General features: G+C 41.8%; 2 protein-coding genes across 2 annotated transcripts in view; one reads left to right on the top strand and one right to left on the bottom strand.

The window, feature by feature from the left end:
* The window catches only part of LOC112252706 (transcription initiation factor TFIID subunit 3), a 15478-nt gene extending 14025 nt beyond the window's left edge, over window positions 1-1453 (bottom strand). Inside the window, exons 1-2 of the mRNA XM_024424188.2 lie at window positions 1079-1453; window positions 1-5 (exon numbers count right to left, since the gene is read on the bottom strand). The exon at window positions 1-5 is cut by the window's left edge and continues 247 nt beyond it. Coding sequence (XP_024279956.1) covers window positions 1-5; window positions 1079-1244 — 171 coding nt within the window. The 5' untranslated portion in view covers window positions 1245-1453. The remainder of the gene's footprint in view (window positions 6-1078) is intronic.
* Window positions 1454-1475: 22 nt separating this feature from the next.
* Window positions 1476-15179, top strand: LOC112252707 (rab GDP dissociation inhibitor beta). Its single transcript, XM_024424189.2, has 11 exons — window positions 1476-1663; window positions 2148-2255; window positions 2685-2784; window positions 3277-3411; window positions 10010-10208; window positions 10635-10766; window positions 10999-11098; window positions 11321-11492; window positions 11799-11943; window positions 13615-13669; window positions 14629-15179. Exons 1-11 carry the CDS (start codon window positions 1619-1621, stop codon window positions 14782-14784), a joined length of 1347 nt encoding a protein of 448 aa, XP_024279957.1. The 5' UTR covers window positions 1476-1618; the 3' UTR covers window positions 14785-15179.
* The last annotated feature ends 5 nt before the right edge of the window (window positions 15180-15184 follow it).

Here is a 15184-nt window from a genome sequence, read left to right as displayed (position 1 = left end):
CCCATCTAGGACGAGAGGAAAAGTGCACGCATGAGACGTGATCAAACCTTTATGTTTCCTTCCCCTTCTATGAATGCATATATGATACATGTATAGATGGGTTAGCTGATAGCGTAAAAAACGATACGCACGCTTCAATGGGGCAGAAGTCTGTGTTATTTTGGTTCTGGATGGCCAAATAGTTGGCAACAATGACTAGAAGCTTCTATGTGGGGGATCGTAGGTGGCTTGTTTCAGTTAGTTTTATCTTGTTCTTGATACCATGTTTTGTTTTGAGGTGTCACGCCTATGCAATATAGCTCAAATTAGCAAGCTAGAAAACCAACAACTGTAAGTACATATTTGAAAGACAAGTGCTCATGACATTATGCAAATTTACATAAACAATTGGAGACGAAATCAAGTTGACATGTTGTCAACAATCTAAGCCAACACGGTCTGTTTTGCCCCATAGTTGTGCATGGGTCGGTTGTTGCTAAACAACCAACCCGTCTTCAGTACAACAAACTAACTGAGTGAAGTCTTTTACACCATTGCATGACCTAAGAGATTTTCAAAAATCAGACAGAAGTTATTTTTTAGACCATCAATTATGGCTTCAGCAAATAATTGATTAAATTCAACCCGGGAAAGACAGTGGCATTTACAGCTAACGTTACCTAGTCTTTTTTTAAGCCCATTTCTAAACAAGATGCCACACTGTTTTCATTGGAACTACAGTATGTTAGAACACTCCCCCATGTTGACATCTGAGCTAGCTAGTTAGCACACACACCACAGTATGACCCGTTTCAAATTGAGAAACAAACATGGTCATAAGCGACTAAATGTATATCATGACTGTAGTTAGCTAAACATTAAATACATGTAATGCTTGAGAAATTACTTTTGCAAACCAACCTAGTCATTGTTTACATGACTAAGAGTTAGGCTAACTTTACTGTACATGTCTCTGACATTAGCACTAGGCCTTGATTGGAGGGGGCGCTAGTCACAGAGCGTGGAATAAACAACGCGACCCAATACCTAGACAGATGAATTTAATTTACAGTGGACATGTCTGAAACACAGTACTTACATAGCTCTGAGTATCGATGACAACCCCTGGCTAACTGCTGGATATATCTGTGAAGAACATCGGAGAGCAGGTCACAGGCTGTGAGCTGCACTGCATCCCAGCCCAGCGCTTGGCAGATCTGCGCCACCGACACACGCAGCAGCGAGCGAGCATAGCTCTCGCACATCTTGCTGACTTTAATAACGGTCCTAGTTTATTCAATCCCGGCTATAAAACATGCTCCTGGTCTTCATGATGCATGAAAGACGTGCAGGTTGTGAACAAAACGCTCGATGAGGGATACTTCTGACATCTATTCGAGTATATATGTTGGCGCTCTTGCCAGAGCCGCCATCTTGTTTCCACCGATAAAAAACCCATCCCAGAAAACGTCGATTAGACATGCGCAAAAACATCCGCCAACCCACAGAGAAGGGTACGTTCACGGGTATCATTACCTGCGCTGTGCAGCCGAACAACTTCTTAAACTATCAAACAGCCGTTCCATTTCCACTAACAAAAATTATATATTTAGGGATAAAGTACAGAAGGACACTCAGTATGGATGAAGAATACGATGTTATTGTTCTCGGGACCGGCCTAACGGTGAGAACTGACAAAAGCAATATAGTACAACCGTCCAACAATGGTCACAGCTACTAACCTAGATGTGTAGGCTAATCTTTAGGCTAATGTCATGGCCAACAAGCCGCTAACTCACGTTAGTGCTAAATTAGCTTGCTTGCTCGTTTGTTAGATCTCAAATTTCAGATTTTGTTTCTCAGGAAATCGGTGTCTACTGTGATTCTCATTAGTGTTATCCGAGTGTGGTGATACTTTCCCCGCTCAGCAACAAGGGACAACTCCCATACAACAGTATTTCCATTTATTTTCCCTATAGTAAATTGGAGCTAATTAGCTATGCTAAGTAGTTACTGTATCAGTTAGCTAGTTGTTGTTAGCTCGCTGGGCTTAAATTTGTCTTTACTCTGTTGTTTAAATTGTTTACACATTTAAAACATAAATTACAATTTTTACATATCTTTTTGTGTAGCTACCGAGCTATCTGACTTATCTTTTTCTTCCATAGGAATGCATTCTGTCTGGCATTATGTCAGTGAAGGGGAAGAAGGTGCTTCATATGGACAGGAACTCTTACTATGGAGCAGAGAGTGCGTCCATCACGCCACTGGAAGATGTAAGCAAAGACACACAAGATGAATATGACCCTTTTCATACTATAATGCCGAACCATACTTGGCTCACTGGGATATTTTCTTTACACATATTCCCTTCCGGCAACTATGGTGGATCCTTAACTAGGCCAGCCCAGTAATTGGTTTAACTTGGCTCAGTAGTGTCAAAAGGGTTTTAGATGATTAACCTTAGGTTCCACAGCCCCCACTGTGTGGTGCTATCACACAGATAGTAATATGTTATATTATGTATGCTATCACTCACATCTCGGTGTTATATTAATACTTTCTGGCACGTCCTGAGTTTCATATACTCAAAATCTGACAGCTTTATGTTTTATTGTTAAATAAACTAAGTCATTAATGAAATTGATGAAGTAATAATACAAAGTTTAATTATTTCTGTTTGTCTTCTTCTTGTCCCCCTCCAGTTGTACAAGCGCTTCAGTCTTCCAGGCAAACCTCCAGAGTCCATGGGAAGAGGTCGGGACTGGAGCGTGGACCTCATCCCAAAGTTTCTGATGGCCAATGGTAGGAAAGCAATGTGGGGTCTATTCAATTCACTAGGATCCCAAACGGAATGAAACTGTGAGGAACCAACGTGCATTTGTCCAATAGAAATGTTTGTTTTCGTTGCAAAACATTTTACATTTGGAGTAAAGGGCTTCTGTTGCAAAATGTTTTGTAACTGTTTGCTACGGTCATCGTCTAATGAATACACCCATGGTATTCCAGATATAATCCTCATTGATGGTTAGCCACGACACAGAAGGGGACTGTACAGAAAGGGACTACTTGGACTTGTCCAAGAAGACGTTTTCATTTTCTTTTGCAAAATGTTATAAAATGATTTCCGCCGCATGCCCTAATGAATACAACCCACGTAAACTACTTTTTATGAATGTTATTAAAGGCCTCTCCCTCAGCAGCTTCTTTTGTCTTGGTATACATCAGGATTGTTTTGACATGTTTTCCATTGCATCCCTTAACAAACGTTACCTATTTTTTTCCTTCTATACCCAGGTCAGCTTGTGCGAATGCTGCTGATCACTCAGGTGACCCGTTACCTGGACTTCAAGGTAATCGAGGGCAGCTATGTCTACAAGAAGGGAGCGATCTACAAAGTGCCGGTTACTGAGACCGAGGCACTGGCCTCCAGTGAGTATATCAATGGGATTTTCATTTGCCTATTTCTATCATATAGGCTATGCCAGATGCTTTTATCCAAAGTGACTTACAGTACAGTGAGTGCATACATTTTTTTGTCAAGTTAAGAAAAAAAGATTTGTGTCACTCCTAGGGCCGTTGAGGTGCAGTATTATCGCCAAACCGGCAGTCGAAGATCACGAAGTCAGTCAAATTCCATGTGACTGTTTAGTCATGGTAATTTGGCTTCTCCAATTAGGCTACTCAGCACTCTATTGTCCCTCTAATCACTCTGACATCAATGCAAATCTAATCAAACACTTAATGAAAGCCCATGAGCTCATGTTGCACAATACTTTTGACAGGCTATGCGATACAGGATATGCAATAGCCCCTATTAAAAAGAGGATCAGCTTTCTATATTTATTTATCAACTTTCCTAATAAACTCAGCAAAAAAAGAAACGTCCCCTTTTCAGGACCATGTCTTTAAAAGATCATTTGTAAAAATCCAAATAACTTCACAGATCTTTATTGTAAAGGGCTTAAACACAAGGCTTGTTCAATGACCCATAAACAATTAATGAACATGCACCTGTGGAATGGTCGTTAAGAAACTAACAGCTTACAGACGGTAGGCAATTAAGGTCACAGTTATGAAAACTTAGGACACTGAAGAGGCCTTTCTACTGACTGAAAAACACCATAAGAAAGCTGCCCAGGGTCCCTGCTCCTCTACGTGAATGTGCCTTAGGCATGCTGCAAGGAGGCATGAGGACTGCAGATGTGGCCAGGGCACACTAGGTGAATAATTCTAATCATTGAAATGCTAATCCTTTGCACATGAACGGCCGCTCATTCGAGAATAATTGCAATGTATATATTTACTCCCATATGTCGTTGTTGTCTCTCCGTTGAAAACACTCAATCGTCCTGTAGAGTTCATCAGAGTCTCTGCTTAACTTTCCCAGAAATAACAATGTCTTTCATGGTTGTAGGTGGTTAGAATGGATACTTCAGAGTACCATTCGGTAATGTTCTCATAGATGCTTCGTCGGTTGTCGGTATTCTCAATCTGGATTTATGTCATTTCTAGCTGCAGAATAGTAATTATGTGTCTAAGATTTTGCTTTTATTCTGTAGTGATCAATAGTCTTGTTTAACCATTTCCAGCCGTGTAGCAGAACTACAGCTGTATGGTCTCCGTGGCCTATAGAATTGTAGCCATTCCAACTTGGGGACGACGTCCTGGCGTTTTCTGACTTCTTAACCATCTGAGACGTCCGGTTTACCGTGGATCTCTTTGGCATGAAATGTAAATTTCGTCATGGGTGGTTTCATACTCTGGAGTAGAAAAGGGTGGTTGACACCGATGTAATTTCTATGCTCACATGGGCGTGGCCGCTGACTAGTTAATCTTTATATGAAAATCCTTACTCTCGTTTAGAAGGTTAACATCACATTACATCTTTTCACAAACAGTTTCATGTTTAATCACATACTTATCACAATATTTAGATGTAAACCTGACAGCTGGGAAATGTACACTTTAACAGTGGTTCTCAACTGGTTTTGCCTGGGGACCCAAAATTGACAATGACAATTTAGTCGTGATGCAATATTATGGACTGTTGTATTGCAGCTATATTTTAACGTTGTATTGCTGCTGCCATCTTGGGCAGGCTTCACTTGCAATATAGACTGTCTCAATGGGCTACTATTATGGTATTAAAGAAAGTCATTTCAAATCAAATCAAATTTTATTTGTCACATACACATGGTTAGCAGATGTTAATGCGAGTGTAGCGAAATGCTTGTGCTTCTAGTTCCGACAATGCAGTAATAACCAACGAGTAATCTAGCTAACAATTCCAAAACTACTACCTTATAGACACAAGTGTAAGGGGATAAAGAATATGTACATAAAGATAGATGAATGAGTGATGGTACAGAGCGGCATAGGCAAGATACAGTAGATGGTATTGAGTAGTGGCTAGTGATACATGTATTACATAAAGATGCAGTAGATGATATAGAGTACAGTATATATGTATACATATGAGATGAATAATGTAGGGTATGTAAACATTATATTAGGTAGCATTGTTTAAAGTGGCTAGTGATATATTTTACATCATTTCCCATCAATTCCCATTATTAAAGTGGCTGGAGTTGAGTCAGTGTGTTGGCAGCAGCCACTCAATGTTACTGGTGGCTGTTTAACAGTCTGATGGCCTTGAGATAGAAGCTGTTTTTCAGTCTCTCGGTCCCAGCTTTGATGCACCTGTACTGACCTCGCCTTCTGGATGACAGCGGGGTGAACAGGCAGTGGTTCGGGTGGTTGTTGTCCTTGATGATCTTTATGGCCTTCCTGTGACATCGGGTGGTGTAGGTGTCCTGGAGGGCAGGTAGTTTGCCCCCGGTGATGCGTTGTGCAGACCTCACTACCCTCTGGAGAGCCTTACGGTTGTGGGCGGAGCAGTTGCCGTACCAGGCGGTGATACAGCCCGACAGGATGCTCTCGATTGTGCATCTGTAGAAGTTTGTGAGTGCTTTTGGTGACAAGCCGAATTTCTTCAGCCTCCTGAGGTTGAAGAGGCGCTGCTGCGCCTTCTTCACGATGCTGTCTGTGTGGGTGGACCAATTCAGTTTGTCTGTGATGTGTATGCCGAGGAACTTAAAACTTACTACCCTCTCCACTACTGTTCCATCGATGTGGATAGGGGGGTGTTCCCTCTTCTGTTTCCTGAAGTCCACAATCATCTCCTTAGTTTTGTTGACGTTGAGTGTGAGGTTATTTTCCTGACACCACACTCCGAGGGCCCTCACCTCCTCCCTATAGGCCGTCTCGTCGTTGTTGGTAATCAAGCCTACCACTGTTGTGTCGTCCGCAAACTTGATGATTGAGTTGGAGGCGTGCGTGGCCACGCAGTCGTGGGTGAACAGGGAGTACAGGAGAGGGCTCAGAACGCACCCTTGTGGGGCCCCAGTGTTGAGGATCAGCGGGGTGGAGATGTTGTTGCCTACTCTCACTCGAGACCCAGGGTCTCGAGCTTGATGACGAGCTTGGAGGGCACTATGGTGTTAAATGCCGAGCTGTAGTCGATGAACAGCATTCTCACATAGGTATTCTTCTTGTCCAGATGGGTTAGGGCAGTGTGCAGTGTGGTTGAGATTGCATCGTCTATGGACCTATTTGGGCGGTAAGCAAATTGGAGTGGGTCTAGGGTGTCAGGTAGGGTGGAGGTGATATGGTCCTTGACTAGTCTTTCAAAGCACTTCATGATGACGGAAGTGAGTGCTACGGGGCGGTAGTCGTTTAGCTCAGTTACCTTAGCTTTCTTGGGAACATGAACAATGGTGGCCCTCTTGAAGCATGTGGGAACAACAGACTGGTATAGGGATTGATTGAATATGTCCGTAAACACACCAGCCAGCTGGTCTGCGCATGCTCTGAGGGTGCGGCTGGGGATGCCGTCTGGGCTTGCAGCCTTGCGAGGGTTGACACGTTTAAATGTTTTCCTCACGTCTGCTGCAGTGAAGGAGAGTCCGCATATTTTGGTTGCGGGCAGTGTCAGTGGCACTGTATTGTCCTCAAAGCGGGCAAAAAAGTTATTTAGTCTGCCTGGGAGCAAGACATCCTGGTCTGTGACGGGCTGGTTTTCTTTTTGTAATCCATGATTGACTGTAGACCCTGCCACATACCTCTTGTGTCTGAGCCGTTGAATTGAGATTCTACTTTGTCTCTATACTGACGCTTAGCTTGTTTGATTGCCTTGCGGAGGGAATAGCTACACTGTTTGTATTCGGTCATACACAGCCATATTAACTGAGAAAACATTTATTATCAATTCAAGAGAATAAGCCATTTAAGGCAACCAGTTCAGGAGTGGGTGTAATAAATTATTAGATTCAGAACATGCCATCGAAACCAGTCCAATAATGTTAATGAACAGTAACGCATACCAGTGTTTTTAAAATATAAAACAACAATCATTAGGATTTCGTAATCAGCAATTACCATCTGAATAGCTTCACAATCTTGAAAAGGTGTACATTTTTAACCAGTTCAATGAAATGTATATATGAATGTCAGAATGAATTAACAATAATAATGAACATACTGAACAATAACTAATTTACCTGTTTATTTAGTGTGTGTGTGTGGCCCATCAGTGGGAAAACTGGGGGTGATTCTTCAGTTTGATAAGTTTATTCATGTCTGGGCTGATGTTTGACAGGGCATCTCGGAGGTCATGCTGGCTGTCCAGTCTGTTTCTGCTTTTAGTTTTCAACTGCCATAGCAGAGAAGCCACTTTCAGAGATTGGTAGTGCTAAACGGTAACATGATTCTGATTGCGTGACAGACGAGAGCAGCATACTCTCCCACTACGCTGCACCAGAACTGTGGCAGTGTCATTTCCAGAATTTGCATGCTCAGTCCACGATCAAATGACCGCTCCACCAGCTGATCCTCTTCTTTGCTTAGTAACATGACGCTTCCCATCTCCACTCAAAAGGTGTCTTGTCTCCTGTTCTCATCCAGGAAGTAGCCACAAAACTTTCCCTTCAGCTTGACAAGATGCTGTTTAACAGTTTTTTTTTTCAGTGTGTTGCTGTGTGCTTTGTTGAGCAGATTCTGAATCTTGAAATCATCATTGGGAAACATGTCAATCCTCCCGTTAGAAATATTTGCCCAAAAGGTAAGCTTCATCTTGAAGGCATCCACTTTATCCCTCTGTTCAAATCAATTGTGCCCCATCCCTTGCTTTGTCACAGTGAGCAAATTTAGATGACCAATATCTCCCCCCAAGTTGTGAATCATTGCTTTAAGAGATACAGTTGTGTGTTTCCTGTCCTTCATGAGATCACCAAATGAAACACACTCGACATGACTGTCCCTTAGGTGTCCACGGATCATTCCCACATTCTCAAAAGTAGAAATATTGTTTAGTTCTCCCATTTTGTGGATTAGGGGTTTTGAACTAAGAGAAGCTCTTTGTTCTGGTAGACTCTCCCCCTTAATTCTGCATGGCAGTTTCTACCAGGTATTTATGACCTGTCATAAAGTCATAAAATTGTAGAGGGGGGGGGGGGTGATTCTCCCCTGAGGGCACGTCATGATAATAGTTTATCAACATTAAGCTAAACGGTATCTTTTACTTCAAGCTCATTGCTTAAAACAAGTTTTTTTTAATGTTAGTGGTTGTATTCATTTTGGGTCTATCGTATCCCAGACTATGTTTGGAATATTTATTTCTCGCACAATAGAATAGGTGAACTTTTTTTGTACTATGGTGGATAGTATATTGACGTAGGCTAGTGCTTTTGCTGTTCGTTAGGCCAACTCATCTTGTTGGCTGATGAAAAATAAATCTGGACAATTCATCCAATCTCTTCAATATGTGCCACGGAATTGGATAAGGACGCATGCAGTTCAGTCCTCAATGTGTCAGTCTTCACTTGTAGCCTGTGAGAAAGACCCGATCACGTGACTGAGAGCCATGTGAGTGAGAGGTGCTTCAGCACGTTGTGGGGAGAAGGGAATTATAATTATTATATTCAGCCCAAGGACGTAATGGCCACTGGCTGCATAAAACAAAGCAGAGCTCATGCCTTTCATGCAACTTTTTCCAAATCATCATTAGTCTCATTATGCAGCTTTAGAATGTATTAAAAATCAAAACTTATAGCCCAACATTTTTATCGCAACTTAATTTACATAAATAACTCTAAATTAAGCATATTAAATGAACTGTTTCTTTGTTAACCGTTAAACACAGAATAGCCGCATGGGCGCACTCCCTCATTGTTTGGAGAAAATATCCTTTCTATTTTATTCAGCAATGTTCAATTGTATTCTTCATACTCTAAAATAATTATATGGAATTCTAAGCAAATCTTGCCTGGTAAATGAACTATATATGGCTATATTACATGGATTTATCCAACTTTTTAAAATGTAGATGTTCCAAAGGTCTGCATCAGTGGTTTGTAGGCTTTGTGTGGAAGACAGGACATGCTAGATGTGTATGTTAATTAACGGTCAATTACTGTGAGACCGGCAGGTAAATCAAGCATTCTATTAACTTATGCTATACAGAGTGTACAAAACATACAAATATTTAAGTGCCTTTTGAACAGGGTATGATATTAAGTGCCAGGCACACCGGTTTGAGTATGTCGAACTGCAATACTGCTGGGTTTTTCACGCTCAACATTTTCCTGCGTGTATCAAGAGTGCTCCACCACCCAAAGGACATCCATCCAACTTGACACAACTGTGGGAAGCATTGGAGTCAAAATGGGCCAGCATCGCTGTGGAACGCTTTCGACACCTTGTAGAGTCCATTCCCCGACAAATTGAGACTGTTCTCAGGGCAAAAGTGGGGGGTGCAATTCAATATTAGAAAGGTGTCCTTATTGTTTTTTGCACTGTGTATACCACTTAGCAGAAGCTTTTATCCAAAGTGACTTAAGGTGAGTGAGTGCAGGAATTTAAGCCACAAATGAACCCACAACCTTTCAACTGAGCCACACAGGACCACATTCTTAGTCTTATTTCAAAAGGTTTTTCATTTTCTGTCTCTGACTTTTTTGCACCCGCTCAGGTTTGATGGGGATTTTCGAGAAGAGACGTTTCAGGAACTTCTTGATCTTCGTTGCCAACTATGATGTGAACGATCCCAAAACCATGGAGGGTGTCGACCCCAACAAGGCGACAATGCGTGACCTGTACAAGAAGTTCAGCCTGGGCCAGGATGTGATGGACTTCACTGGCCACGCCCTCGCGCTCTACAGGACAGACGAGTAAGTGGCTGTATCCGAAATGGCACCCTATTCATAATATATAGGGCACAAATGTTTTACCAGGGCCCATAGGGGTCTGGTAAAAAGTAGTGCACTGAATAGGGTTGCCTTTTCAGACACAGACTATCAACTTTAATATATATATTTGTATGTTTCTGGCTGTTCTATTTATCATTTTATTTATTGTGAATGCCCATATATGGTAGTAAGTCACATGTAGGCACCAATCAATAGCCAAGATAGTCAGCTTTCCGCAGACACCCAGCTTTTGCAGCTAGGGATGAATTGAATAAATCAAATTTAATAGGGTCCCCAAATATGGGGACTTTACATTTTAAAGTGTAAAATTTAAAATATTTAGAAGCATTTAGGATGGCTTATTCATGAACGTTTATAACAAAGTGTTATCGCTTTGTTTGATCTCAGCTACCTGGACCAGCCCTGCATCGACACCATCAACAGGATTAAGCTATACAGTGAGTCTCTGGCCAGATACGGCAAGAGTCCTTACCTCTACCCTCTCTACGGCCTGGGGGAGCTTCCACAAGGCTTTGCTAGGTAAGATTCACTTTACCTCCTCCCTGCCATTATCATTTGTCCATCTTAAGCCTTTTGGTTGATGAACCCAAGGTTTAATTCCTGCAGGGATCACATACTCGCACCGAAAATGTTCTACACTCACTGCACCATGACTCTAAAAGCGTCTGCTCAGCGGCACTAATAGTAATCATATGAACCCATCCCATGCTCCGCTATTCACCAGTGTCTTTGAATTGCTCTCTTCCTCTAGGTTGAGTGCTATCTATGGTGGGACCTACATGCTGAACAAGCCCATAGAGGAGATTGTTATGGAGAATGGAAAGGTAGTGGGGGTCAAGTCAGAGGGAGAGGTGAGATTTTGTCAAATGTGTATATATATAAAATATTGTTTGATATTAGTTCTTAATGGCGATTTAATTAGGGTGGTGTATACAACCAACGGATTTTGAATGTTTCCAGGTGGAAGTTGGCTAACCCTATGCCTTACCCAAAACGTAAACTTCACCCTTACTCTAACCCATCCTAACCTTAACTATTACCCTAACCACTACCATCTCTCCTTCCCTCTCTAGATAGCCCGCTGTAAGCAGCTGATCTGTGACCCCAGCTACATCATGGACAGAGTCAGCAAGGTCGGCCAAGTGGTCCGTATCATCTGTGTCATGAGCCACCCCATCAAGAACACCGGCGATGTCAACTCCTGCCAGATCATCATCCCTCAGATCCAGGTCAACAGGAAACATGGTGAGACTCCTGGATACCTAGCCTACATAAATACTTAATAATACATTCGTAACCATACATACCACATTCATAAGCAGTAGATAAGCGTTTCATAAATCCTTGTGTTGAAATATGTTGTGACTTTTTGAATGGTAATGACCGTGTTCATTAGGCACCAAATAGAATTTTAAAAATGGGGAGGGACCTGGGAAAAAAAAGCTAATTTTCAGTTTCAAAACATTTTGCTAGTTTTTATATCCTACTGAAACACCACCTAGTAGAGCTTAGTGAATGATATGTCACTGATATGTTGTGTTTTCATTTTAGACATCTATGTGTGTATGATCTCCTCGGCCCACAACGTGGCAGCGCAGGGCAAGTACATTGCCATCGCCAGCAGCGTAGTGGAGACCAATGACCCAGAGAAGGAGCTCAAACCGGCCCTGGATCTATTGGAGCCCATTGAACAGAAGTAGGCCTTTGATTCTATGATACTATACAGAGCATTCGGAAAGTTTTCAGACCCCTTCCCCTTTTCCACATTTTGTTACGTTACAGCCTTATTCTAAAATTGAATAGATAACATTTCCTCGTTAATCTACACACAATACCCCATAATGACAAAGCGAAAACAGGTTCAGACGTTTATTCAAAATAAAAAACAGAAGTACCTTATTTACCTAAGTATTCAGACCCTTTGCTATGAGACTTGAAATTGAGCTCATCCTTGATGTTTCTACAACTTGATTAGAGTCCGCCTGTGGTAAATTCAATTGATTGGACATGATTTGGAAAGGGACGCACCTTTTCTATTTAAGGTCGCACAGTTGATAGTGCATGTCAGAGCAGAAACCAAGCCAATGAGGTTGAGGGAATTGTCGTAGAGCTCTGAGACAGATCTGGGGAAGGGTACCAAAAAAGGTACAGCATTGAAGGTCCCCAGGAACACCGTGGCCTCCATTCTTAAATGGAAGAAGTTTGGAACCCCCAAGACTCTTCTTAAAGTGGCCGCACGGCCAAACTGAGCAATCGGGGGAGAAGGGCCTTGGTCAGGGAGGTGACCAAGGACCTGATGGTCACTTTGACAGAGCTCCAGAGTTCTTCTGTGGAGATGGGAGAACCTTCCAGAAGAACAACCATCTCTGCATCACTCCACCAATCAGGCCTTTATGATAGAGTGGCCAAAGGGAAGCCACTCCTCAGTAAAAGGTATATGACAGCCTGCTTGGAGTTTGCCAAAAGGCACCTAAAGGACTTCCAGACCATGAGAAACAAGATTCTCTGGTCTGATGAAACCAAGATTGAACTTTTTGGTCTGGAGGAAAGCTGGCATCATCCCTACGGTGAAGCATGGTGGTGGCAGTATCATGCTGTGGGGATGTTCTTCAGTAGCAGGGACTGGGAGACTAGTCGGGGTCGAGGGAAAGATGAACGGAGCAAAGTACCGAGAGATCCTTGATGAAAATGTTCCAGGGCACTCAGGACCTCAGTTTGGGACTAATGTTTCCAACAGGACAACAACCCCACTTTCCAACAGGACAACAACCCTAAGCACACAGCCAAGACAGCACAGGAGTGGCTTCGGGACAAGTCTCTGAATGTCCTTGAGTGGCCCAGCCAGAGCCCGGACTTGAACCCGATCGAACATCTCTTGAGAGACCCTAAAATAGCTGTGCAGCGATGCTCCCCATCCAACCTGACAGAGCTTGAGAGGATCTGCAAAGAAGAATGGTAGAAACTCCCCAAATACAAGTGTGCCATGCTTGTAACGTCATACCCAAGAAGACTCGAGGCTGTAATCACTGCCAAAGTACTGCGTAAAGGGTCTGAATTGTTATGATTTAAAAAAAAAATTAAGTCAATTTTGTATACATTAGCAAAAATGCCCATGTCAGTATGGGGTATTGTGTGTAGATTAAGGGGGAAAAAACTGTTTTCATGAATTTTAGAATAAGGCTGTAACATAACAAAATGTGGAATAAGTCAAGGGGGTCTGAATACTTTACAAATGCACTGTGGTATGTTAGGGCTCACATCACTGGAATTCAATGCTGTAATATTATTTTCACGTGACTGAGGTGTAATGCACTTGGTTGGTTCCAAATTCATGTTTCTCTACCCTGTTGAAAACGTCTCTCCTCAGGTTTGTGAGTATCAGCGATCAGTATGCACCAACTGACATGGGAAAAGACAGCCAGGTGAGTGCATATTTCCTAGTCCTCTTGTTGTGCTGCACTTTGAAATCAACAGGAGGTGCAAACATTTTCTGAACACTAACCATGTTTCCATCCAGTTTTTATACAAGTAAAGTCATATTTAAAAAATAAAATAATAATAGCTGTAATGGAAACAGGAATTTTTGGTGTAATTTTATAAATGCCGACAGATAATTTGTTCGTTCGACATGGTGGGATCTTTTTGTGCCTGAAATGGCGGTGGTATCGACTTTATGCGAAAATATTGATATAAAAACCAGCATATCACTTGACTCCAAATGTACCTCGATATGGTGTGCGGCCCTCCCACTACGACTTGGGAAACCATGCAGTTATAAATGATGATGAATTTCCCAGGGTGGTGAAAGTGCGGGGTGATAAGTTTGATGCTGCTTTCCAATAAAAATCGAGGGTCTTATTCTGGTGACATTATGATTGATGCTTGACTGCTGTTTGACAAATAAAAATGTTCTCACTCTTATCCATAATAATCAAATAATGTAGACTAGCAAACCCACACAGCCTACCCTTATTACAGTATCTGCAAGATATTGGCTCGAGCGCAGGTGCCAAGACCAGGAGTAGGCACATTTAGCTTTATAACGTACATTTCTTTTAGGTAGAGTTGAAAATGTGATGGAAACGCATTGAACTTTAGATTTGTATTTGCTACATGAACATTTTAAGTGAAAAAAATACATTGTGTGCACTGATTTTTATCGGCTACACGTCCATTTGGTGAAAACATAGCACTGGTGGGAAAATTCAGATATTTTCTTTGTATATTTTAGAATATTCGCATGAAAATATGTCGCCAATTGGATGGAAACCTAGCTATAGCCTATTCAGTCATAGGCCTGTAGACATGATTTGTATACATCATTGGTTTAGACTTTTTTCTCTTTCCCTCTTTCCCTTCTATGCATCTGGGATATCTGCAGATATTTATCTCCCGTACGTATGATGCAACAACCCACTTCGAGACCACCTGTGATGACATCAAGGACATTTACAAGCGTGTGATGGGCACGGAGTTTGACTTTGCAGAGATGGAGCGCACGAAGAATGACATCTTTGGAGACGCAGGTGATCAGTGATAGTGTCAGCATCATGTTAGTGTCCAGACAGCTCCAAATCTTAACAAACTGATTTATAATCCAAATGCATTGTTGGAAGCTGTATCTATGACCCTTTAAAACAATGGAAATATGTTTGTAGAAAAGAAATAAAGAAAAGTGTTTACTGGCATGCGGACAATTTTGGGTGGCTGCGTTTTATAATGAATTTGACAGTTGGTTAAGAACATGCAATGATCACATTGTGTACCATCATGAAGGTTTCTTCAAATTCTGACATGTGAATGTCGCCAAAGAGTTTTATTCAGGGGTTTATACGTAGTCTATAATTGTGATATAAATTGTATTTTTACATAAGGTAATATTCTGTGTTAAAGTGAAATAAATAAATATTTGATCTGTAATAGAGAAACAAACCATG

Source organism: Oncorhynchus tshawytscha, linkage group LG06 (genome assembly GCF_018296145.1).
Source record: "Oncorhynchus tshawytscha isolate Ot180627B linkage group LG06, Otsh_v2.0, whole genome shotgun sequence".
NCBI classification, from domain to species: domain Eukaryota; kingdom Metazoa; phylum Chordata; class Actinopteri; order Salmoniformes; family Salmonidae; genus Oncorhynchus; species Oncorhynchus tshawytscha.
This window is presented reverse-complemented; position numbering and strand designations above follow the sequence as displayed.